Source organism: Buteo buteo, chromosome 9 (genome assembly GCF_964188355.1).
Source record: "Buteo buteo chromosome 9, bButBut1.hap1.1, whole genome shotgun sequence".
In the NCBI taxonomy this organism is placed as follows: Eukaryota; Metazoa; Chordata; class Aves; order Accipitriformes; family Accipitridae; genus Buteo; species Buteo buteo.
In genome coordinates this window covers 37,058,527-37,086,198 of record NC_134179.1, presented here as the reverse complement: position 1 = coordinate 37,086,198, position 27,672 = coordinate 37,058,527, and the positions used below count along the sequence as shown (strand labels likewise).

At 37.0% G+C, this 27,672-nt stretch overlaps 1 protein-coding gene across 2 annotated transcripts in view; it reads left to right on the top strand.

The window, feature by feature from the left end:
• The window catches only part of PRKN (parkin RBR E3 ubiquitin protein ligase), a 788,033-nt gene that overhangs the window by 370,062 nt on the left and 390,299 nt on the right, over positions 1–27,672 (top strand). For both annotated transcript variants that reach the window (XM_075036090.1, XM_075036089.1), the window contains one exon: positions 8,408–8,491. In XM_075036090.1, coding sequence (XP_074892191.1) covers positions 8,408–8,491 — 84 coding nt within the window. The remainder of the gene's footprint in view (positions 1–8,407; positions 8,492–27,672) is intronic.

The following is a 27,672-nucleotide window of genomic DNA, read 5'->3' as shown; positions in this document are numbered from 1 at the left end:
CCATGTCAAAGTCAGCCTGTGGTAAATTGGTTAGTTTTACCTGCAGTGAAGTGTGCTGTAGGAGACACTCTCACTGCTACTCTGGTATGACATGCATAGTCACGTCATTCACAGTAGCATTTATTAAAATGTGGGGTGTAGGAGAGAACAACTCTCCTGTGTGATTAAATAAATTACAGGTTGCCTCCTACATCCATGTATCCTATCACCCTGTCCTAGTCAGTTGGCATCAGTCTTGGCAGAAATGTGAAGAAAATAAATAGTTTTGGAACAAAAATTACTCTCTTGCTGCTAGAAGTGGCTTTCGTAGGTCTGTAAACTGTGGGTAAGCTTTAACTACTTCTGCCTTCGTGATAAGCTTTGTGGCTAAGAATAAGATTTTGCTTATAAAGGTTGCCAATCTGGCAGTTTTTACCTCCGATAGATTATCTAATGTAATAAATTTTCAAGTATGGTAAATAGAACATCTGTAAAAGGCTAGCAAGCACTTCCTGGCTAAATCACTAGTAATCTCTTCTATAAACTTCATTTTTAATTTCTCTGGTGGTGGATGCTGTTAGGCTGTGCTTTGGGAATTTGGAGGAATGCATTTTGTGCTAAACTGGATATTCCTGTTCATAGAGTTTTACTTAGGAACAAAATAATAATGTCTAGATGATATCTGAGCATTCAGTAGAAATGTAGCATGTATCTTATTTAATAAGCATAGTATAGTTGTATTAATAATTGTCCAGGTAAAGAATGCTGAAATAAACATGGAGCTTTATACGAATGTTGTGATTCAAATAGATTAATTTCATCTGAATTGAAATGAGATCTCCAATCTCTTTGCTATTAGAAACATGCCATACGAATCTTTTTTTGCTGAGTCTAATTGAGTATCACTCCTGTAACAGCTAGATTTTTCTTAGTAAGTGCTTCAAAATATGATCAGATTGCTCTCCTAAATTAAGCCTGTTAAGAACTTACAAAACGTGGATCAGTGCATCTAAAGTCTTAATTTTTCATCTCCATTACTGCACTAATAAAATAGGATTAAAGCTTTTATTTAAATGTGCTATATCCATACTATGCTCAGAAGAAATTATCTAGCATTCAGCAATGCCACTCTAATGACAAGTGTAGAATGTGAAGAGCAAATCATGTTCTGGGTTAGGGATGCTGAGTAAAAGTATGAATGCACTGGCTTACCAATAGTAACATCAGATGTAATCAATACCAGTTTGTTCATCCAAGAAAAAGCCCTATTCTTTCTTCCTTTTCATAGACTCTAGACTTTGCCCAGTTCCTTGGGCATTTATCACCTGCTGACCCTTCTCCAGCCTTATCCATCTGTTCTGAGATGTTCAGGACCCTCCAGGATCTGACTACGTGTAGTTGTCTTGCAAGTCACTTGCTCTGAAATATTATAGAAGTAGCATAATAAGAATAAAAGTCTTGGAAGGTGCTAGATTTTAGAGAAGCAGACAAGTTTTAGTCAGGTGGTGCTGAGGGAAGCAGCTCTGATGATTTAGTAAAAATGTCTATGCTGTTGTAGGAAAATGTGCATTCCCTTAAAATTATTTTTCTAGGCTGAGGTGCTGGTATTGTGAAAGCGAGATCCAACTTCCACTGAGAAGAGTAGAAGAAAACAGCAGCAAAAAGATTGTATCATCTCTGCTAAGATGGGTTAGGTTTGTGACAGTAGGTGGGATCTATTGCTGTTCATGTAATATTCATCACCTGTGTTAAGCGGTGTTTGCATATGTATGTCTACTGTCAGAATACATCTTGGTTCCTACTGTGTCTGGGGGACAGAGCTGTCTGTCTGTACTGGCACTGGAAGCAGTGAATTGTGGTAGCTTGGTGTGGATACCCCTGTTACAGAGTGGCGAAAAGGAAATCAATTTTTATTAAGTAATCCTAGCATTTTGGTGAGCTTTTTTGTCTTATTGCCTCAAGATACTAAAATCATGCTGAGGGTGGCACCATACAATGGTTAGCTCTTCAAATACTCATGTAGACAGGTCAATAGCCATCATTTTGCAGAGGAGTCTGAGTGCTCACATAGTTTACATTAGATTTAGCATTTTTTCACTGGCTTGTATGCTGATTTTTTTAAACCCTCTCAAGTACCTGCAATTATTTCTTACATTATTTTAAAAATCCTGCTGCATTAATACTTGTCCCTTGGTTGGGTCATTTGCTCAACATTTTAATGATTTATGTCTTTCATGTAGATATTAGCAGGTACAAAGATGTGTTTTAATGATGTTCTGCTGCATATTGTTCACTGGGGGAGAATATAAAGCAGGGAAAATACAAAGCATTGAATACATGGATAGTTTCCAGCCTTTTAAATGATTCAAAGTCTTTGATGAATCACTGGTTTCTATTGCTGACCTCTGCTTCTGACCTTTCCCTGACTTCACAGGTCAACAGTTCTGTCAGCAACTGCATTTTGAATAATTTGTCATCTGAGATCTCTAGATAGTATTTCTGTTCTCAGAGATTTTTTTTTTTTTATTTTTTTCTTTAAGTGGTTGTGGACCAAAATTCAGTTGTAGTTCTACGCTACAAAATCAGATCTTGGCTACTGGATGGAAAGTGTGTGGAGAGTAGAGTGTGCTGTCCCCTGTACTGGGCAGCAGTACAATATACTGGTGGAATGTACACAGGTTTCCGGTACTTCCCTCCTACATTGAAAAAAACCACCTCAGTCCTCCCTGTTCTTCATATGCTGCATAGGAGCTTCAGTTCAAATTTAACATGCCATTTCCTGACTTTTTTTTTCTTCTGTCTTCCCCCTCAAAAAGGGAAGGAACAACTACCATACATGCAAAGCATAAAAATTCCCATACCTGATTATTTGGGAAATACTCAAAATACATTTGATGTAAGTTTTTGTATTTGGTGATATACTGGTGTTCTCTCTCTTTCTTTCTTTAGTCTGTCATTTTCCTATTTATACACTGGAAAAGTCTTCTCCGATACATCCATTTTAATGCATAGCTTTCTCTGTGAGCCATTTGGCTGCATACAAGAGGGGCAGTTGCATTAATCTCGCAATCAGAAGGCTTTGTTCTTCTCACAGTGTGTTCTTGATTAGTGCAAACTAATAATTACAAACACTACAGCATGCAGTGTTACAACACCACAAGTGATTGGCTGGCCTGCAGTTTGACAGGCTTTTCTTAGACTCAGGAAAGAACGATACAAAAATTACATTTCAAAGTGTCTATCTCGCCAGAATTCCTAATTTTATTTTGATGCAATTATAGCAGTGACATTTAGTAGTGCTGTTGCTAAAGAAACATTAACATTTTGAATACACAGTGTTTTTCAAGGTCAAATGTCTCTTGCTATTTTTTTTTTGAAGGTGGAAAACTAAAATTTTCAAGCACACTAAATCTTTTAGAAGTGTATTACATTATCATTAATAATAAAATACAACCCTGAAGAATGGCAAGCACAGATGTGGGAAAGGAGTTTTCCCCTTTCTTACAAATTTGGAAAGTGAGGCATAGAATTTTATAGGATTTTTTGTTTGTTTGGGGTTTGGTTTTTTTGTTAACTGCCCCCCCCCCCCCCCCCCCCCCCCCCCCGCCAGACAGGCACAAACCCAAGATACTTTCCAGTCCATCTTGGGTTTTTTCTCCTGGATTAATTTGTCCCTTAGCAAGTCAATCTGACTCTTGCTAGAACAAAGAGAAAATACTGTTGACTTAAAGCTGGGTCTGGTCAATGTTATCAAAAGAGTTAAATGCATCTGTCTGTCTTATAGGTTTTATGCCTGTCATAAGAGTTAATGTAAAGAAGTTTTGGATAGGGTGGGGTTTTTATGAAGGAAAAAATACGAAGTTTTTTAGCTACAGTGCAAGTGAACATCTGAGTAGTTGCTGATAGTGTGTATTGTGCTACTAGTTCCCTGTGTATATGCTTTTAGCAGGCCTTAAGTGGAAGATAACGTACTCTTATTTCAGAGAGCTGCTTCATGCCAAAAGTACTCTTGTATGTGTGAGAAATGTTGTGAGGAAATTATTGCAGAGAGTGAGACCACTGTAAATTCACACCATGCCATATAGAATGCTAGCTTTCCCTTGTAGATAAGACCTTAAGAGGTGACCACAAAATTCATACTACTGTTGTTGTTATTAATAAATAAAAAGATATTGCCATATTAAACATATTAGGACCTGATCCAGTGCTAGTTGTAGCAGCTGAATTCCAACAGTAGTCAATATTGCATCAATTCCTTTCTGTTCTGGTTTCTTTAGGGATGCTTTCTTGGCTACATTTTGCAAATCAGCTGCTTGTTTCTCAACTACTTTAAGACTGTGGCATAATCAACATAGTGACACTTTCAAATCAATTTTTAAATATGCACTTTTCTAGAATTTCACTCAACCTTATAAATATTCCTATGCATGTTTTCTTTCTTGCTTAAGAATTACTATGCCTTCTTACATTTTTGTGATTATGGACCTAGACCTGCAAACTATTGAATACTTGGGAACCTTTCTCCTGAAATAACTTCAGTGAAGTTAAAGGATTAATTACTCGAAAAAGTTTAACTTGAAATACTTTCTTCTTATGAAACCAAGATAATTAGTACCAGAGTTGATAACATATACCTGTGGAACTGCTTCTACAAGACTGTTTTAAATTTGTCTGTAGCAATCCTGTGACTATTTTTGTGTGTATACTGGCATAGCATCATTAACTTTGAGAATCTCATGTTAATCATGCAAGGATGAAGTAGCAGGAAGATTTACTGTTGATGTCATTTTTCAGGACCAGGAAAAAAGTGATTGTGCTTGGGGTTTGGGTGGGTCTTGGTGGGTGCGTTTGGTTTTTTTAGGGTGGTTTTTTATGAGTGTTTCCTCCTCTCCCCATCCTCTCCCTACCCCCAAATTTTATAAGGCACACTTGCTTCCTATTTCTCATGCTTTCTTTCTAGTATCCTTTTCCCAAGTGTAAATTATGTAAGGATTATCCAAAGAAATACAAACCTACTGAATTCCTCTAAAGTTGAAAAATAAATGTTCTAGTAAATATATGCTAAGAAATTTGAATATGAAGGAAGAGGGGTAGATATTAAGGAAATGTTAACTTGCTAGTCTTACTTGTCTTTAAAACGTCAGTGAGTTACACGCTATCCTCATGGAGGGAAATTCAAGGCCTGAAAAGGGAAAAAATACAAGACTTTCATTAATAGCCACTTGAGCAGATGATGATAGCAAATCTAACATGCTGGGGAAAATCAAAAGCTTAAAAGTGTAGGAAAAACAATGATAATGGGATATTTAAATTGCTTTCATGTAAATTAGGTTAAATATCTTGTCAAACCATGATCCCAAGAGTGAACTTTTAGATGCAGTCAGGTTATGTTGTGGAAAAGTTGATCAAAGAACCTGCAAGAGAAGGTAATGCAGAGGACCTGATTTATAATGTTAGTAACAAAGACCTATTCTTTAACAATGACTGTAATATATTTACATTCAGCAACTTCCCAAAATCTGAGCAAGATGCAAGTGTTGTGCTTAATTTTTTCAAAAAGAGAAGCCATGTAAAAGTAAGGGTGCTTATTGAGAAGAAGCAGAAGGAGCAACTAAAAAGAGTTAAATCTTTGGAGGAGATGTGGAAAATATACTGGAATGAAAGCTTATGTGCACAGAAATTTAAGGAGGACTGAACAGAAGCTAGCATGACTAAATTGTGGGGGTGAAAAAGCAAAAGGGGGTTTTTAGAATCAAGGATGCATCTTTCAGAAGTGGGTAAAATGAGTAATGAGACAAATTAAAACAAAACCCCAGCAAACAAAAAACAAACACATAATTCCAGCATCTTAAATATAAAAATGCATATTAGGCAAGCAAAAAAAAAAGTTTATAGCTTGCAAGCAGCAGGAAAACTGTTACTGAGTCCTTTTGAAGTATAACAGGAGCAGAAAATGTACAAGTCCACTAGATGATTGCTATATAAAACAAATACTTGGAGAGGATGAGGTATACAGCTGATTCATCCTTAGGAACAAACAGATGGGTTCGGTATGGAGGAACCTGGGAAGTACCTACTAGAAGCCCCTATTAGGATGCATACTTCACCTGCTGTCGAAGTGGGAGATGGAATTCAATGTATGTTAATACTAGGTGATGTGCACTGGGAAAAAAAACCCAAATTTTATATATACATGACGGATTTTGAGATAACTCTTGCATTCGGGAATGAGATCTAGGAGTTATGATAGATAATCCCACCAAAGCGCTGCCTCAGTGCTTAGTAATCATCAGCAAAGTAAATTACATTTTAATAATTATTTAGGAAAGAAATAAAGAACAAATTCAGAGATGCCATCTTCCCATTCACTAGTCCAGCACATGAGTAAGTCTTGTATACTGTGTGATGTTTCTCATATTCTAAAAAGATAGAGTAGAATTGGAAGAGCTACCAAGAGAGTAAATACTTGGTCAAAGGTAAGGAACAGCATCTATATGAGGAATGGCAAGGTAGATTACTTTTCTTCCTGGAAAGTAAACTATTGTGAGAGGTATGCTAGAGATCTGCATAACCTTTGGTGGCATGGGGAAAAATGAAAAAATGGGGGAGCGTTGAATGGAACTTTCAACTACTGAGGTGAAAACAATTAGAAGGAGGTGGTTCTTTACACAACACCTGAAGGAGGTTCTGCTGTTCTTCCTTCAAAATCTCAAGAATGCTAGAGCTTCATAAGAGGTCAAAATTCACTGGAATAATTGATGGCAAACTTGATTTTTAAAGTGTTTGAAATACTGAATTCAAGTTTCTTTTTTTTTTTCTCCACAATTTCAAGTACAGTATTATTAATTTATACTAGCTACACACTACTACAGCTGTTTTTCTCCCAAAGAGTCAAATCTACCAGTAGTCACCCCTGTGTCTGCCTGCAATACAACTTGCACATGTTCAAGTTCTATTTTACCTATCTCAAATGCCAGCACTTCAGCTATGACAGTAGAGAGCAGAGCTCAGTGCAGACCAAGCTGTTTTACTCAACTTTTCAGATAGGCTGGATCAATCTTTTATAGCTAAGTTCCTACTACTAAGTGAGTTCAAAGCTATCTCGGCTGTGTCTGCACTATGCTGAAGAAATGTGTCATACAGAAGTAAAAAGGAGATGCATCTAGATGTGGTACTGGATTACTTTGTAATCCAACTATGATTTAAGTAGGCACTAATTTCACTAATGCAGTTAAACCTCTTGACTGCCATAATTTCTCTTCTGGGTAAAGTTTTCCTGTTATTCCTGAGTAGTGACACTTTAGCAAATGCTGAGTAGTCCAAGTAGCAAATATTTTAATTATTGATACCTTCTTAGTTGTTTATTTCTACAATGTATATGGATATCTGTAAGCTTCATATCTATTTCTCAGATTAATTTTTTTGTCTACAAATTAAATTTTAATTGGTATGAGATTAATATTAAAAGAGAAGACTTGCACTAATGTTATTTAATTTTTTTATGTGCTGGGAAATATTTTTATATATGTTCCTGTATATGCCATATATATAAATACTCTTCTTTGATAGATCATCCTGTTAACCACACTATTTTGCAGTTGTGAAATAATAATGCTGATTTGTAATCTTTAAATTTACTCTGAGTTTTGTAGTATGCTCATAAATGAACTGTTTCTATTCAAAATGTCATAGCAAAGTTGCTAAGGATTTTCTATCAATTTTCTTTCTGGGTTTTTACGTTGTTTTTTTTTATTAACAATGACTGACAAATCTTGAAGCTAATGTAACTGTCCAGGAGTCTACTCCCAATTCTCACTTCACATTTTCATTATGTTGTGTTATAGTTAGGTAAAGCCTTTATCTGGTGACAAGAAGTCTAATTTGTTTACAGTAAACATTAAAATTCACATTAGCAGCCCATGAAAACAGAAACATATTTCAGTAAAGCTGGAGCCATTTAATAGTTAAACAACAAAATACAGAAAAGCTACTTAATCTAGTCTTTGTTTTACATTCCAGACTTTCTAACTGTGCATTCTACTTCCAGCTGTTGTGTTTTTTCCCTTTTTTTCCCCCCTAGTCAGCTGCAGGCCGAGGTGTAAACAGTGTTGAACCAGAAGATGAGTCTTTATAGCTTTTTAATCATAATTAAGTCAGTGCCTGTCTTAAGTTGAGAAAACTTTACCTACTGTTTGACTCCTGTTCACAACACGCAGAGTGGAGGGGCTGTATGTCCTGTCAGTGACTGAGCTTTACTGATTAATATCGTCATATAATCTGATTGGACTTTTTCAGTGTAAACATGATAAAACTGTCTGTCTAAAGTCTAAAAGAAATGGGGGTAGGAAAAGCAGCAACAAAATTAACTTATATATGTTTACTTATTAAGTAGATTAAAGCCTTTTTATGCTTTGGTTTTATTTTGAAGGGACCATCTTGCTGGGATGATGTGCTGATTCCCAACAGAATAAGAGGTGTTTGCCACTCCCCAACGTGCAATGGAAACATAGCGGTAAGATTTTGTCATGTTTCTCCAAGTACTGTGGCACTTATAAGAATAACTGTTTGTAGCAATTCTAACCGTATGAGAATTGCATAAATGAATGTAAATTGACATGTATGATACACTTCAAAAGAGCTGTTCAGCATCAGATAATATATCTCCCGTGTTTAGCAAAAGGGAGGAGCTTGGTCAGTTGCTGCTTGGAATGAAGGAGGAAATAATTTTATGTCATATCTTTAACTGAAGTAGAACTCAGATATTCATAGGTGCATAGGTTAAATGCAGAATGTAATACTTAAATGTTTATGTCAATGCTTATTTAATAGTTATTGTGTATATATCAGTGCTCTGAAAGCTTCAAATTTCTATGTCATCTTGCATATCAGATCTTTCATATCAGGTTTTCAGGCTTTGTCCACAGAAGCAGATTCTTCACACTGATTACTTTACAATCTGTTCTCCCACATGCTCATCATTGTTGTTTACTCTAAGTGTTTCTTGAAGTGACATAAATGAAAAGCCTGAGTAAGAAGCAGCATAGACATCTCAAATTCTTAATGAAGATTTTTCAAAACATTATTTATGTGTACTTATATTTTTATGTGTTAGAAATTGTTCGATAGGTCTTAGAGTTACTTCCTTCTCAGGAAAAAGCTTAATTTGAGGTGTTCCTTTGGGACATAGCTTTTAAAGACAAACTTAAAACGTTGTACATATGAAAGGATTATCTTCATCAAAGATTTGCAGATTGGGACAACATAAGTGCTTTTATTCAGAGGCAGTCACCTGCTCTGGTGCAGTCTTCTCTTTAACTTCCCTAGCAAGACAGTTGTGAAGTGGTGTGTCCATGCGGTTCCATAGGTGTCTCGTGCTTGGCCACAGATGGTGTCAGGAAATATTTTATCTAACTTTAGACACAAAATGGTTGTTTTAACAGCATGGGATATATGGCTGTCTCCACGCACAGCCAACAGAAACTGAGGCTTTGCAGCTTTTGGGCTTCTGCTTCTCTGTGTGCTCCTTGTAGTAGCGGCTCAACCACTCTCTTCAAAGTGGCAGGTATTAGACATTCAGGTACTATTCTCTCAGCAGTACTGAGCTCTGTTAGGTGTGTAAAAGAAAGCACCACTTTGCCTCTGGGCAGATTGGCTGTAGTCTGCCTCTTGTTATGCTTCAGGAACTACTCTAGTTGTAAGAGGGTTGACTGCCTGACTTGACTTTTGCTACCTGTTTGTTGTGACTGTGCCACTACCATCACTGGGGAGAAGTCTTTCTTGTTTTCACTTCTTTCTTTAAAGATGACACAGGAAAATGAAGAAGATAAAATTTGCTTTTGACAAGGATGGGAGTCTCCTTGGCACGTATCCAGCTTGAGCCCTTATATACAAAATCATCAAGATTCTCAGTGATCAAGATTCTCAGTCTTGTTACCTTTTGAGACTCCTAGAACATATTTGACTGATCTGCAGCTACCAATTCACCACTTTTGTTACCCAATCTGTCTGTGAAAAAGGTACTGAAATAATGCCACTTTTGGCAACCCTGCTTCCTGAGTTACAACACATTCCCTTATTGAATCAATTATTTTTTTTTTTTTTAAAAGCAGAAAATGGAGCAACATACCTTCCTGGCTTTGTGGGTTTAAAAAAAAGAAAAAAAAAAAGCACTGACCATAAAACTGAAATCTTAGCTGGCTAATGTTGTGGCAAGCAACCAATAACTAGTTAACTAAGTCCCATGACTCTAGTTGCTGTCAGTGCCTCTGACCAGTTGCATACTTAGCAGGGCCAAGGTTCGATGTTATCTTTCAGTAAGGCATCACTGAACAAAAATCAGGAGTCATCCTATTTTAGACAGACATGTTGCAAATGCAGCTTCAGACCACCAGAACTACAGGCATGAGGCTGTTATTGGAGAAATGTGCTGTTCCTTTATTTCTAATCTGAAACATTTTCCCTTTCTATCAGCTACAAACCACTCCATCCAGTGCTGTTAGAACTGAACCAGACTGGGATGCAAGAACAATCCTCCTTTTTGTGATCTTGAACAAGAATTGCCAGCAATATTGATCTAGTCATGAAAAATTAGGTCATTAAAAAAATTAGTCAGATTCACTTATCTACCTATCCAGTAGGGAGCCCTGCACCAGATCTTTGAATTAGTGACTTGTTGAGGTCCTCTAGTCTCTGAAAGGCATCTGTCTTGTGTTTTGGGGTGAAGTTTTTTTCAGCCTCAATCACTGTAAAAACACATCTTTACTTCCTAGGAAATCTTCCAGTCCAAATGTTTAAATTGCTGAGCCTTTTGGTTTGTCTTGCCCAGAGTTGGAAACAATAGAGATCCTATAGATGTGCCTCCAGGGATTTGTCACTCTTTCTTGCTCTGGTAAAACAGTCCAGCTGTTTGGAAAAGAGAAAAAATAACCTGAACTAATTCACAGGTTGAAACCCCTAAACTGTTCTTGGCTGTTAAAATCTTTGGGAGATTAAGTCACATTTTATGATTAAGTATTTGGCTTTGCATTGTCATGACAAAGTTTGTGCAATTATATTTTGTCTGTCTCAAAGAGCTCCACAGAGTACATGCTTCTTTACAGTGATGGATAACGAAGAAGCTTTAAGACTGTTAGTTCTCCGTTATCAACGAACTGCAAATACTGCTGTTTAAACAAAGCAAAAAAGATTCCTCCATTGTTTTTCCCCAAGACATAAATATTTTCCTTAAATATTGTTTTTCATCAGTCTCCACTTCTCATAAACACCAGTTTGCAACATTCCCTCAAGAGGCAATGTGTTTTTTTCCCAAAACGCTAATTTGTATGTATTTTGATGGAAAATTATTCTCTTGCAAGAAATTACGGTCTATAATTCTTTTGGTTGCAAATATGAAAATAGAGTAATTGATGATATTAGAAAGCAATAGAAATCAAATTTCAATTTAGTTAAATAAAATTTATAAGTGATTGCCAAAAGATATAATGAATATCTTAATGATAAATGCACTGTGACTTGATATGTGTTCCAATGTGCTCACAAATATGAAATGTATCTGATTGATTTTTGTGGGTTTGCTTGACGTAAACTAAATTGAATTTAAATTTTCATATGATCTGTTCCACGTGCTTTATTTGTGATTCCAACTACTTTTGAGCTTGGAGTGAAGAACAAAGCAAGTGGTTTGTGGTTTGTTATAGTCTATAATTATGAGCAAAAGAAATACAAGAGAAATAAATATAAAAGGTTAATGTTGCAATTGTAGTGTCTTAAATATGACTGATTGCTGACTGAGAAATTGGAGAACCTGGAACAGTGCATATCAGTCCCCTGTGCTGCCTGGGGGACTTCCCCACAGTTTTGCTTCATATTCATTTCAGTTACAGGCTTTAACCCCGTAGCCTAGGCTCTTGAGAAGTTGTGTGCTCTATCTAGAAATACAAAAGCTTACAAAGACTGGTGAAAATGGGGTCTGAACAGAGAATATGGATCTTGAAAAGGTAATAAGCGGTGTTTCTTTCAGAGATTTAATGTCAGACTACTTTATGAAACAAAATGAATAGTCTAGTGCCTGAGAAATAGTGAACAAAATACACAGTGTAACCAAAGCAGACTCAATGTTTTTTTCACAATTACAGTCTATCGAAAATAATGCATGCACTCTGAACTTCTACAGCTCCAAAAGGATGAAGTTGGTGTGGACACTTATGTTACTGCAGTTGTAGAACACTTGAGTCACTCTTATAACAAACAAAGTATATTAATTAGGAAATGGAAAAGTTGACTTCAGCTGATTGACACATTTTTAAATAAGGATCAAATTGGAGTCTTTCAAGCTGTTTTGCAAGCCAGGACCATTCACTAAATGAGGTGGAACCTTGTACTTTTGGCAGCTGTCTCAAAACACTTTCAGCCAGAAGCCCTGTATGTAGTTGTGCGGGTAGGCGCTTATTCTAGAAAAATGATTGAATGCACAGCAGTGCTCCAGACTCAGGGTTTTCAGATGTATTTGTTTGCTTTTCTTTCTGAGTTCTTTTTTCTCGTAGTTCCCTGTATTCTTTGAAAAGGGAAATGCAAAGGCTATAGAAACAGATGTGGTTCTCTGAAATTCCAGATACTGCTTTCACATGAGCATAATTTAGTTACAGCTTAGAATCATAGAATCATTTAGGTTGGAAGAGACCTTTAAGATCAAGTCCAACCGCTAACCTAGCACTGCCAAGTCCACCACTAAACCATGTCCCTGAGCACCACTTCTATAGGTCTTTTAAATACCTCCAGGGATGGTGACTCAACGACTTCCCTGGGTAGCCTGTTCCAATGCTTGACAACCCTTCAATGAAGAGATTTTTCCTAATATCCAATCTAAACCTCCCCTGGTGCAACTTGAGGCCATTTCCTCTCATCCTATCACTTGTTACTTGGGAAAAGAGACTGACACCCACCTCGCTACAACCTCTGAATAGCTTGAAATGATTTATTTTTATTTTTTTTTGTCGCTTAGCTAGATAGCCAGAGGTTACTTTGCTCATTCAATGCAGAGCAGCACTGCAGATGAAGTTTCACAAACCCATAAAAGTGTATGAAGGCTTTACTGATAGGTGAGGATTGAGGTTAATTAGTAAGTGATTTATGAACTGCTCTTTATATCATGAAGAAATCTCATCTGTACCTCTGAAGTCCTTCTTGTGTTGTGCCTGAATGTTATCAGAAAGCTTGTTGTAGACAGAGGGAGATGAAATCTTGTTCTATAGATAAAGAGCCTTTTTTTCCCTCCTAAAGGAAAGTACTTCTAGTCTCAGTGTTACAAAATGGTGAAGAACTGAAGTATTGGTTTCTTATTATTGGCCTCTTTTTTTAATTATTATTTTCATTTATTTTTTTTTATTATTGAAAGGTTAGAATTCATTAAAGGAGGAAATGGTTAGCTCTCTTTTTTTTTTTTGTCAGCCAGTGTATTCTTTGACGAGAAATATTCCCAAATGGGTGCATAACCAAAGAGCAAAGATTACTGCCACATTTAAAGAAAGGAGTATCCCGAACCAGTTCCTATTCTCCTTCTTTAAAAAGACAGAAGTGAACTTATTCTTTTTATGAACCCAGTTCTCCTAGTTAGTGTAAAGGTGATCCAGTGGTGTATTTGAACTAATGATTCAAGGTTTTCCAGTATTTAATATTTGTAAGACTTTCAAATAATCTTAGAACTGTTTTGTGTAATTACTTTGTCCACATCAATGACTAAATCATGATAGTGAGAACACAGTAAATTTTCCAAGAAGATATAAGGGGGGCGAGGGGGAAGGTTTGTGAAATATAGTATCAGTGATGTAGAATTTGTTATGTAGAATGTACCATACCAGAGAGTTAAAATTAAAGTGCTGCTTTTCTCAGAGCATTACAAATAATTAGTTCCAGTAGCTCAGGGAAATGGACAGAAGCAAGCTATTTCTCAACCAATTGCAAGCTTGAGTGGAGCTATCTTGGGTTTGGGTTTTGTTTTCAGTGCAATGGTAATAATTGGAACATATGCTTTCCGCTGAATAAATATAGTTGTCACGTGTAGTTGAACAAAAATTATAGATACTGTACCTGAAATGAAATTTTAGCTGCTATCTTGTTGAGGGTCTTGTATTTATTCCTTTTTTTTTTTTTTCCTTTTGGCGTGGGGTGGGGGGGTGGGCAGTATTTGGTGGATTCAGGTTTGTCCTTACAAGCAATCTGAATACATTTTATACTAAACTTTGTAGCTTTTTTTTTTATTTTAGTTTATTTTTATTAAAATGCATACAGAACTTTTTCTGTTTATCATCCAATGAAGTGAATTTCTGATTGTCAAGAGGAGGACTTTTTCTACTTCTGTGTATACAAATGCTATTACATTTTCTTTCTCTTTGTAGACTGATGCCATTCAAAGGTCATCAAGAGCCACAAAAATAATATGACCCTTTTCATAGGTAGGCAGAGACAGAGCTGTAACACCACTGCAAACTACTGAAGTGGTGATTTCATAGGAAGCAGCTCCACATCAGTCCCACACTCAAGTGAATGTACATCAGTTTCTGAAAGACATTGCTGCGTCTCCAAGGCAAAATACAGGGCAAATTGTTTTGAACTTTAGAAACCTGTAGGGAGAAGTATTAATGTTCTTTATGTGTTCTTGAGATTCTTGCTTGATGTACGGAAAGAGTTGCTGTAGACTTTAAAACAGAAACAATAATAAAAGGCTTAAACAGGATTATAGGTCAGATATGGGTTAAGCCATTGTGAATAAGGAAAAATGAAAACCATTTTAATGGAAATATAAATGTACTTCTATCCCAGTTCGACATGTCTCACTACTGGTACCTTGAATTTTTTATTCCTGATGAAGGTGGCATCAACTGTCCATCATCATTACTGAATAGCATTTTTATCTCTTCTCCAGTCCCCAAAACATGCTAGGTTTCAGCAAAGCATTTCTCAAAGAAGCAACAGGACTTCTGTGAACTTATAGAAGTATCTCTAAGTACTGGGTTTCCTTAAATATCAGTATAACCTTCTAATCAAGTTCTGTAACAATGTCTTGTGTCCAGAGCAACAATTTATTTTCCAGTTTGGTCAGTTATCTATTTTTACTCCTTTTTGGTTTTTAAATGATTAGTATATGGTCATTAGATGTTGTTTTAAACAGTCAGATTCCACTATACAGAAATCTCACTGTTCCAGTGTGTGTTTGCAAAAAGTTTGCAACAGGAAGCATGTTATGTCTTTTCATTAAGTAACTTTTCCTGTTATTTTTTGAGATTCCTCCTGTGTGATTTGAATTTTGCAATTTTATTATATTGAACAAATTTTTGAACATTTGTCATGAATATTTTTCCTTCTCCTGCATGTTTATTGTCATTAGGTTTAGCACTGAGGACAGCAATATTATGTAATCTTTTCATAGCCAGTCTATTCCACAGCACTGCAGATCAAGTTTCACAAACCCATAAAAGTGTATGAAGGCTTTACCATCATATCATATTTACCATCAGATGACAGAGTTCTTCCTCCTGCATGCATGGCCCTTACTTCTAAAGGTGTGACTTTATTTTTGGCAGTTTTAAAATGCATTTTATGTGTTTGATGTCAGCTGAGTGAGCTGTTCATGCGGCTTTGTCAGTGACTTTTACTTTTCGTTATTTTCCACTCCCTCAGATTTTGTGCCATCTGAAATGTTTGTGAGCAATAACTTTGTGTTCTTCCAGATTGTTAACAAATGTTTTGAATAGCATAGGGCTAGTACATGATCACTGCAAGACCACCTTGAAAAACAGACATTTGATGATTCACTGTGGGGAAATTACATTTTGAAACGTATCAGTTAAATCCATCTAACATTGATCTCATAGTGTTCTAGTTTCTTAATCAAAACGTCAGTGCCATACCAAATGCCACACACAAATCTGGGTAATTCGCAACATCCCTATTACGTAGTTCCACTAAATTTGTAATCTCATAAAAATGTCAGGTTAGTTTGATAAGGTCTAGTTATCGTAAATCTTTGTTGGTTCATATTAATTACACATCCTTCATTTATTAATCAAGTACCATATTAGCTATTTATTCTATCCAGGGCTGATGTCAGGCTTACATGCCTATAATTACCTAGATTACCTCATAGAAAGCTGTCCTGAACTATGGCATGATGTGGTTCTGTTCCTGTAAAGCTCTCTATTTTAAATAGTCTCTGAATGAGGGTGGTTTTGTTTTGCCACTGGTGCATTTTCTAAGGAGGAGCAGAGAGGGGCAACAGCACTGAAAACAGCACCTATGGGACTTGGGAATAACCTGCAGAGGTGCTGTGATTATGTTATGGAAATTTTTGTTAGGCCTTTAAATGGATGTACTTAATACCAATTACAGATTAAAAATGCTTACTTCAAATACTTGATTAGTGAAGAAAGAAACAAGGCAGTTGACTTTTCTTAGTATTTAAAGATCTTTAATATGTTTTGGAGTCCTTTGCATTGTAGTTACAAATTATTTCAACTCTACATTCCTTCTCAGTTACCTCTTCAGGAAAATATAATTAGATCTTTTTTTTACAGATATTCTCAAAGTAACCTCATTCTGGAGTGGATCAATTTTTCCTTTATAAAGAAATTCTGTTATTCTACTTCTCAATGCAGAAAAATCAATGATAGGTAAAAAACTGAATTATAAAATAGAATTAATTCTATACAAGGACAAAAGAGCTAAATTATTTATCTTGGAAATAGAACTTAAAGCTTTTAAAATTAAGATCTATCCTTGTTTAAAAAAAAGTGACTACTTATTCACTCTTTCCAAGTGTAAAAATACAATATTTCCACAGTATATTGGACATTTTTTATGGGGCACAGACGGTGTCTGCATCACAAACCACCACCAGCAAACATAACAAGTATGATTTAGAACAGTTGATTATATATTAAATGTTTCTTTCTTTTGACTATTTCTTTAAAAAGCTTTTTTTTTTTATAACCAATGCATTATTTTTGGCACCATAAAAATCCCAAAACTGAGATCAAGCAAGGTCTTTGGAACTGTTCATCAGTTTTCTCATCTCACCGACAGAGTAAAGAGTTGCTAATAGTTTTTGAGCTGGAATTTGTGTAGATGTTCTGGCAAACCCAGAGGAATTCATTCACTTCTACTCTCTGCTGAATGGTCTTGGGAAGTTTAGCTCATCTTGCATGTATTGCTACCACCATTTCTATTTACATGTGGGGAAATGTCACAATTTTGTAAAAGATCAAACAAAATATGCTGAAGATTATAATGCTTTCTTCAAATAAATCCTCTGCTCTTTGATGTTCTTCAGTTGTTAACACTGTCACTGAAATAAAAAAAAAGTCCTTTGTTGGTCATTATTTTTTGTGTCTGTGGTTCAGTTCCAGAAAGCCTTATCTTGAAAACATGAGCATTAAGCATGCTTTCAGAGAAAATTTTTTTCCAGTGTTTTATTCTGTCTTATATGAGCAATTACTTTGCATGATTATGCTGAGCTGCTGGGTTTTCCTGGTCCTTCAAAATTGCCTTTTAAAAATAAGCCATTGTTTTGAACATAACTTCACATCTCCCTCAATGATTAGAGTTCTTGAAAATTTTTTCAGATAGTGTAGCTGCTTCATCATTTGATGAGAGGCAGTTTTAGGTGTGTTGATGATTTACCGTGTAACAGGAATCAGTGAGAGTTTTGGCAAGACTGATAACTTGTTAATATAAGTTAACAGCTTTTCTCTGAAATTTGTGATGCCCCTGCATTTACGTAAAAAGCAGTTAATGTTTTATAAATGATCATTTTTATATTCTCCTTGAGACTGTCAGTATCAAGGGTCTGATGTTATGGAAAGTGAGCAGAGCTTGCGTTCCTCTGACCAAATCCTAGATCATTCACAGCTCCTGTAATAATTCCATTGACTGTGCTGAAAGGTGGATAGTATTTGCAAACCAAAACTGAATGTAAATGCACCTTTAATATTTTTAAGAGAATTTACTTCTAGAAATGTCTGAGAAACATGTTGACGATGCACTGAAGCAAGGAATTCATTCTGTACCTATGCTGTCAATAAAGACTTAACAACATTGTAAGATTATCCCTATTTTGGCCTAATACAGTGTTCTTTTCCAGTTTTGATGCAACACATTCTAGGCATCTACTGTTAACTTCCTATTAGAGAAAAAATATTGGGCTGGATGGACTGCTCTATGATCTAGTGTGGTGAAATAACCAGATGTTACGAGAACAGATTTCTTAGGGAAGCCACATATTATCAGATGGAGATATAAAGGATAAATTTGACCAATGCATTTGTCTTAATGTATATAAAGGCTTAGTTTTTTCAATTTACACTCTGTGTGTGTGTCTTTACATATTTATGTATTTATTGAGTCTTAGTTACACCTAGCATGAATACAAAAGGGAAGAGGAATCCAAATTCAGTATATCGCATTCTTATGCCAGGGAGGAATCTGGGAAGGTATGTGACTCCCACCAGAATTTGTTAATGCCGTAATATAGTGTGGAGCCTAGTAGTGAGAGCAGTGTCACAGTTACTCTATTTATGTTGTATGTTGCCCAGCAAGTCCTTTCTACATGTTATTTGGAGGGGATTATACTGCTTATGTATTTGATCTATTAAATTTTTAGAAAACATGCAGGCATTCAGGGACCTAAACAAATTGGGAAGCAGTAATTGAAACTTATGAATGAAATGCGGTTATATTAAAACCAGAGAAACTCAAGAAGATACAGTAGAGTCAGTTCCAAACCCTAACATTGAGCTTACTCTGTTGCTTGTTTCACAAATCAGACTCACATTTTCTTTCACATACAGCTTGTTTGATACGTATTTTTGCATGCACCGTGGCAACGGGTCTAATGCGTTCAGGGGAAGCTTTTTGTAATTCAATGAATTTCAGTAACACTTTCACTGAATCTTTTGTTGCTCACTGCACATGACATATAAACAATATGCTACTGTCTGCAGCTGTTGCAAATTCATTACTGATGATTGAAACCTTGGATTTCCACTCAAGCATGAAACATGTTCTGGCAATCATCTATCTGCAATCAAACCAGATGAAGATGATTTTGTTAGGGTACAGTATGGTTATATAGGAGACTCTCCTCAAATGTCAGGCAACATTTATATGGAAGAGTACAATTTCTTCATTCACATCTGGCAAGTACTGTTATTGAGTGTTTAATAACTGTGTCATTTTGCAGGCTGACACACTATGTGGTATACTCTGTTAGATCTAAAAGCTGGTATAAAATTTATCTTGGCATAAAATGTTTCCCACCAATAGTTTCCATGCCTGATGTTCTGGTCTGAGATTCTACAAATGTGAAGGTATTAGGCTTTGTTTAACAATTGTCTACTCTATTTTTGGTCTAGCTATTTCTAAGAGATCATGCCTGTAACTGATTTGGGATCAGTTTGTAAACTCTTTAATTTGTCTTCTGCTTCTGTGCATGCAGCTTATGAATAAGGTCATTTTTACAAGTCAGAACTAAATTTAAAATAAGCATGCACTGCTTATATTATGTGGTAGTGTGAGATAATGTAGTCAATGGCATCACCTGTGAGCTTCTGTCACCAGGGCTGCAAGGTAATTCATATTGGAAATGCTGCTACAAATTATGGGCTGTGTCTCGTGGTTCATGCTAATCCGTTGGGTAGCTCTTGAATAACTGCTGTCAGAAATGCCTGGATTCCCGTAGTAGTATAGCTATACGGGGCCAAGCAAACATAGTTGTCTTCAGTATACAACATGTATTTCTAGCTCAGAGAAGTCAGGTATAAGCAAAATTTCTGCTGGTTTGCGTCTAGAAAGTTTAAACTGTAATAACAAATGTCTTTCTGATTCTGTCTTCTGTCTTTATAGCCCAACTCGGTAGGATACTTAAAGTTTATACCCATCTTTAAATATACAAATACTCTGCTGAAGTTAACACTGCTCTATGCTTTAAGTGCCTGCTCCAATGAGGCATTAATTTGTATGCATATTGATTAACTGTATAAATACATAAAAATGGCTTAGCGAAGCCCTTACAGTGTCATTATGTGGCAGTGTGCTCCCCCTCTCCTCAACCTGACCTGTATTTCCCGTAATCATACTCGGGAGATAATGACCAGTGGCCATCGTAGTGGATGGGTCTGGTCGTGATGGCTGCATCTGGCTCAACATGGTTTCAGGGAAGGCAGATAACAATACAATAGCCAAGGGCTAATTTGAACAATGCGCCCACCTAACCACAGTGCTGGTCAGTGTCTAACTTGAGCCAAATTTTGAAGAAACTAACACCTGTAGTTGGTATGTAAATATGACTATAAGTCAATTATCTTACTCCATAAATAATGGACAGCTCGGGGCCCATTGAGCTCTCCTGCACGGCAGCAAGATGCACACCAGGATCTGCCCTTGAGTAGGGGTGTCTCTCAAGGTTGAGAGAATCCTTATCCCATCAGATGTTCAGTAAGTGAATTGGGAATAAGTGTGCTGAAACTTTGAAAAACTTAGCTAAGTGATATCAATGACTTATTGTGCAGATATAATCCTTTAGACATAAACCGTTGACCAAGTCTGGGACTAGGATTGGATCCAGCTGCATCTAGACTCCTCTCTGAGAAGGAATTTAGAATGCAAGGGGGTCCTTTCTGAACCTTGTGACTCAACAGGAGGGTCTCCCTGATGGTTTTGTCTGACCCTGTCCTCTATGCAGCAAATATCAAGTGTACCTTGCCATCAAATTTTGTTAAACCATTGTTGCATTTGCTATCAAACTTTGTTAAATTGCTGCTTTATATCAATAAACACGTTGCTACTTCTCTCTTAGGAGCGAAGCGCATCACTCCATTTGTGACACATTCGAAATACTCACTATTTCGGCGTGTTTGCTGGGAGGATGCTTGGAAGTCAGGTATTTCCCTTGCATCAGTACAATGGATGGTTAGAAACATATGGCTTAAAAAAAAACCCAACACCTTGTTAAGAGCATGTTATCCACAGGCTGTTTTTGACATTATGCATTGCAACAGTTCTCTTTCAAATCTTTGTGAAATCTCATGTCTCTGAGTAATATATCTGCTGATCAGTTGTACAGTATATCATAGCAGCTCTTTGGGATCTAAGTAAATGTTTGGGGCATTCTGAAATCAAATGTTTGAGGTTTTTCCACTGTGATGCTTCAATGTATGTGGGCAAAGTAACTACAGTTATGAATTGTTCTTTAAAGCTACATGTGTTTAAACTGCGGCCAGGAGGCAATGAAAGAGTGTTCTAGCAAAAAGTGGGTTTTGTCCTTTTGATGCGTAAAGCTGTCTCATGCTCCTGCTACCATTGCAACATCAGAACTGGCACAGGAGTGTTCAGTTGCATCAATGGGTTTTATTGTTTTCTGCTTTAAAGAAAAGCCAGGTACTTCTGGTGCTTGTGTGGTAATTACTAAGAAATAACCTCACACTGAACACCACTGTTACAGTGCCATGAGGAGAAGCTGTAATTGTGTGTATCTCATTCTTTTCAAATAAAAACATCGGCCCCACATGAATTTGAGGTTGTAAAGGTAAAAAATAACAAAATTTCCTGTGGAGATATCTATTAAAGGTGCTATGACTTTTATGTGTGTTAGAGGTGCCACCCACAAACAGATTGATTTCTGGAAGCTTTATCTTAAACACTAGTAGGAAATAGGGCATTGCTTGCAGGATCACTAACCTGTCAATAAGGATTTGCTGTGATAACTTAATTCTTCTAATTCACATTTTTTGCTGGAACATTTATATAGCTGGAATTCTGTAAGAATCTCCTTCAACTGATTTTCTAGCTCAGAGAAACCTGACCTAATAAATTTGTGCAATTTAAATAAACTTTAATTTAAAATATTTAGTTTTCTAAGTAACTGTAACAGTCATAACTATTCTTTGAAAATATATAGAAATAAATATGCAAAGCATATGAACAAGAGAAGAACCATGCTGGAAAACATTGGGGCCATATTACCCCCCACCAAAAGAAAAACAAAACCAAAAAACCACACCACCCCCACCCCCCCAAAAAAAGTGGCAAAAATTAGAAGAATGTTAGAACCTCTTAAAAACAAATAACCCAAATGCATTAGCATACTTGCCACTACATTTAAAGTAACACTGTTTCCCATGTTACCACATATGTTTTGTTTTTATTTTAAAGGCTTTAAAATGTCATGTGTGTCAGATATTGAGTTCATTTTGAATGTATTTAACTAACATCTTGGAACATGCTTCTTGAGGGCCTTTTTCTCATTTTGTTTTTGAGAAAGCTCCTGTGATTGGGATAGGCTTAGAATAAACAGTGTGGGTTACCTAGGAGATGGCATACTGTAGCAAAAAGATTGTCTTGGGGGAAAAAAAAAAGTTTGCTCTTGCATGAACTGGTGTTCTGTATTCATTTTTACTTATATTCCATGCTTGTAGAGAAGGGCAGATTGCTCTTAGCAACATTAGGATGGACTTGCTGCCTGTTAAGTTTGGACCAGAGAGTTCCAGGGCACCTGTCAGGAATCTGAATCAGAGCCTGGGTCAGGTCCATAAATGTACGAGAGTGACACAGTTGGAACTGTCTTTCAATTTCATGAAAACATTAATGTGTTGTATCTGGGACATCTTACCATCCATTAATTTCTGATCTCCCTGCTTATGTTCCTCAAGAGCAAGCAAACCACATGTTGTAAAAATCTCACTTGACACTTGCAATGTTACTGGTCTGCCAGCCTGCAACAAGGTAAAGGCACAGCCCACATCTTGTTCATCTTGGTAACAGTCAGTGCAGCATTCTGAACCAATGTAGTTTAGAGGGAGGGTATGCTTCTCTGGAATTAATTTTCATCAAGGACTGTCTTTTGATATAAGTACAATGGTTGCTGCTTGTTTCATCCAGTCTGTGGAGAAAAGGGTCCTTTACCTGTTAAGTTACTGCAAAAGGGCCCCACTGGTGCTTTTGGGCTTGTGACTGACAGTAGTTGTAGCTTTTGTGCTTTGTGTGTTAAGTATACTGGAATGACCTACTGGAGCAGTACATGGGGGACCTTTGATTTGGCATAGGTTTTTTTTGCAGATGGTAATCTTGAGCGTAGTGAGTATAGTCCTAAGGGTGCACTGTCCTGGGTTCCAGTCCCTGTGCTCTGTGCTAATTAAGCATTTTGCAGGACGGGCTTGATAAAATATGGGCACCTGAGCTAGTTATTTGTGTCTGTAGGAATGCAGCTGTGTACCTGCTCTCCTAGCAGCTGAGTTAGGAGCTCTGTATGCTCAGGAAAGAGCTGAACACAGGTCTTCTACTTTCTGTATAAATGTGTGTGTTCTCCAAGGCATTGCTGGGGAAAGTCCTATTATGGATCTGGAAGCAGTGACTGGAAAGGTTACTTGTCATATTAAGGGCTGGGCTCCTTTGCTGTGGTAGGTGGTGTTTTAGGAGTGATGGGTTTTGTTTCCTCAAGACGCGGTTGTAGTGTGGTAGTGGTTAAATGAGAAGCTCCAACTGTAAATGTGTGAAGGTGGCAAAGCAAAGCAAAACCATATCTGCTACCCAGCTGTAACTTCCTTCTGGAATTGGAAGAGAGCGTTTTTAGAGTTTACAGGCCAGCACACGTACATGAAGTGCGTATGTTTTACAGACAAATGTATTTCTCATTTTAACTACCAGTTACCCTGAAGGGATTATTTTATGCAATGCACTTATCCAAGGTCTTCCTACATATGTATTACATATTCATGAACATATAGGCTGTGTGATGGAAAGTTTGTTTTCAAGCTGTGAGCTTGCCTAGTGAACATTGCTGCTATTAAATGAGATAATGCCTGTGCAGAAAGAGTAGCAGTCAGGAAACTGCAAAGGCAGTAGTAAGTGCATGGCAGTATTTGGTAGATGCTGGCTGTTTAATTGCTTATGCCACCTATGGAAGAATTTTGGAGTCCGAAAAAAAGATTTGTCATAACAGATGCTGTAATAGAACTGTTATATATGCGTGGACACAATATTCGTGAGGCCAAATTCATCTGGTTGGCTCAGTTACCTCTGCAAGCTGTACATCCTACACAGGGAACTCGAGCAAAACAGACCAGTATCTCTGTGTTTGGCTCTGCCACCATGTTCCTGTAAGTCAGGAGCAGCTTTAATTTCTACCAGCTGTTTTGCTAGAGTGCTGCTGGTGCTGGTGCTCTGGACAGTGTGAGTTGGTGCCTGTTTGCGTGAATGCTGTCAGGACACAGTGGTGCAAGCGGTAGCTGTGAGCACCCATGTATTTACAGCACTGGGAACTCAGCTTGGTGTGTTTGAAATTTTGTGAATAGGACAAGGCATCTGGACAATTTTTTCTGTTTAATGTCTATGCTAATGTCTATGTCTCTATTTTTTCCGTTATTTTTCTGGTAGCCTGTAACAAGGCAACAATTTTAGCCATGCATCTGTATCTTTCAAATGATTGCTTTTCCTTACCTAAAATTGAAGTAAAATAGTTTAATAATAAATACATTTAAAAATTAGGGGCTTTTCAAAAAATACATTTTTGAGGCAATTTGCAAGTTAAAACTGACATTTTTAGTTTGTAATACAGATCTTATAATAAAAATAATTTTTGAAATGTCAAATGCGGAACTTAGCAATGTATGCTGTTTGCGGAAGACACTATACCATTAATGCACTGTTCATGCTCTTCTTTAAACATTCTGTTATCATGTAAATCCATTTTTAGTCATATTTTCAAACAAAACTACTTTTTGATATGAGTGAGGGTATGAATTTCTATTTACGCAAATTCTTTTGACTAAGTATGAATTTACAGCTGCTTCTACAGGTAGAAACCTGCTTAATAAAATTAGGGAGCAGAAAATGTTTTGCAGTAGGCAAGGGTAGAAGAGTCCTGCCCACAGTTTCTTGCCTGATCAGAAGACCGGAGGAAATTAGACTGGGAAATAAGACTGGTTAGGAAGAAAATGTGTTTACAGAAGTAGAGAGAGATGCAAACCATGCCCCACTCTACTGTTCCTATGAGGACCACAAGGTCAAATGTTGCTCATAAAATTCCTCATGCCTGAAGGCCAAATGGCACCACATAGCTTATCTGCAGCTAGTAAGTTTTCTCAGTCCCCAAAACAGGGATGCAACCACGTACTGCGAACTGCGCCTGGGCGTGCCCACGCCTGAACTGTGCTTGTGAGAGATGCTAGCTGGCACCATCTAAAACACGTCAGGGACCTTGCTAACACTGCAACTCTATGGATGACTATGTTCAATCACCTAGAAACGCTCTTGGGTATTCTTTAACAATAAGCTGTTTGCTAGTGTAGATGTAGCCTTATTCTCCCTGGATAAAATTTTTTTAAGTTAGGAAAAACCAAATCTTTTTTTTTTGTGGCTTGCTTTTACAATGAAGACAATATAAGTATATAAAAGCTTGCTGGGGAAACCAAATTAAATCACTTCAGTGTAAATGGTCTATCAAGGCACCATCAGCATTATATTAAAGCTATGCAAATAGCCATCTACACTAGATAGGATGTATATGTCTTATTTGCTACATTTTTCAGATTTCTTATGCTAGAAACTATAGACAAGAGTGCAATACAAACATAGATTTCTTTTTTTTCCTTACAAGATTATACAGGAGATAATGGATTTCCCACTGTGACTGATGTTTTCTAGCTCATCTTGCATATATATATATTGCATCTAGCTCATCTGTATATATTATATATTGAAAAAAAAAATATAAAAGACAACAACAGAGAACATTAAAATAAATGCCAGAGAGCAAACTCAGTTTACTACTAAGATTTTAGTGAGTTTTGCAGTACAAGATTACCCAAAGAGAAGAGGTTTTTTGGTGGGTTTTTTTGTGGCTTTTGTTTGTTTGTCCTCTCTACCCACATCATTTACTGTAGCCCTCTGTAACTTTCCAGAACATCTAGTAACCTGTAAGAACCTCCGTGGAAAGTTTCTGCAAGACTTTAGCCTATAACACCATCTTATTAGGTAGCGGTACATTCAATTCCATAACAATACTGTGTGTGTTGGTTTTGTTTGTTTGTTTGTTTTTTAATTTGAGTCATGTAAAACACTGGGGACTGTTGTGGTTTAACACCAGCTGGCACCTCAGCACCACCCAGCTGCTCGTTCATTCCCCCCATATGTCGGGATGGGGGAGAGAATTGGAAGGGTAAAAGTGAGAAAACTCGTGGACTGGGATAAAGACAGTTTAATAGGTAAAGCAAAAGCCGTGCATACAAGCAAAGCAAAATAAGGAATTTATTCATCACTTCCCATGGGCAGGCAGGTGTTCAGCCATCCCCAGGAAAGCAGGGCTCCATCACATCTAACGGTGACTTGGGAAGACAAACACCATCACTCTGAATGTCCCCCTGTTCCTTCTTCTTCTTCCTCCAGCTTTATATGCTCAGCATGATGCCATATGGTCTGGACTATCCCTTGGGTCAGTTGGGGTCAGCTGTCCCAGCTGTGTCTCCCCCCCCAACTCCTTGTGCCCCCCCAGCCTACTCCCAGGTGGGGTGAGAAGCAGAAAAGCCCTTGGCTCTGTAAGCACTGCTCAGCAGGAATGAAACCATCCCTGTGTTATCAATACTGTTTCCAGCACAAATCCAAAACACAGCCCCATAGGAGCTACTGTGAAGAAAATTAACTCTATCCCAGCCAAAACCAGCATAACGCTTATTTGTATTTCATAAGTTTGAAGTAACAAATCATGCATTTATATGTTGAAAATTGTGACAGGATTGTGAGGGGTTTCTACTAGACATTATAGTTCAAATTTTGCTTTTTAAAACATTATCTAAAATTCTTATCTCACTATGAAACATCTTTATCTCATTTCATTGAAGTGGAAGGAACAATTGTAATGTTACTTGTGTAAGGAGTTATGTACAGATTATACTTAGCTGAAACCGATAAAATGAACTAAACATATACATAGTCCTCTTCCCTCCTTGGATGATGGCAATATGAATCAACTATTTGCTTCTGTCTATATTTGCTTCATGTGACTATATTTAACATCATTCCTCCTTTTCTATTTATCATCTGTTCTGGACATCATGCAGGGTATTCTGTTTGGTTGCTTTTTGTTTTCAGAAAGCTTCAGTTTGTGTGATGCAGTACAAATATTCTATCTGACTGTTCAGGCCATGTAAAAATAAAAGGTTTAAACCAGAGATTCAGGGGAGAGAAAAAAAACCTAAACAAACACATTGAAACTTACTCCCAACTCCATCAACTCTGGCAACTGGAAAAACCTGAAAAATAATTACTGGAAAAATTTTGCAGAATTTCCCCGAAACCTTTGGGTTTAATGTGTCTTGCTCTATGTAGGTTAGATGTTTGTTTGTGTAGGTGGGACACAAGAACTGCTCTTTAGCACCTTGGTAGAAAGGAGTATATTAGGAGCATAAGTTCTACTGAATTATTGGGGTTTGATTCAGACGTAAGGACAGCATGGCTATAAATGTGCTAACAGAATGCACACTCATGGTAAAGAACATGTTTCAAAAGAAAAGCAATAAGCTGCTGGGTGGCAAATAGACTTCAAAAAACCCATTGCCTATTCAATGGATAATCAGGAGATGCCAAACATTCCTTGGTACATTTTTGAGTCTTCAGAGCAAAAGGCAAGCATATATCGTACAGAGGGAGAGA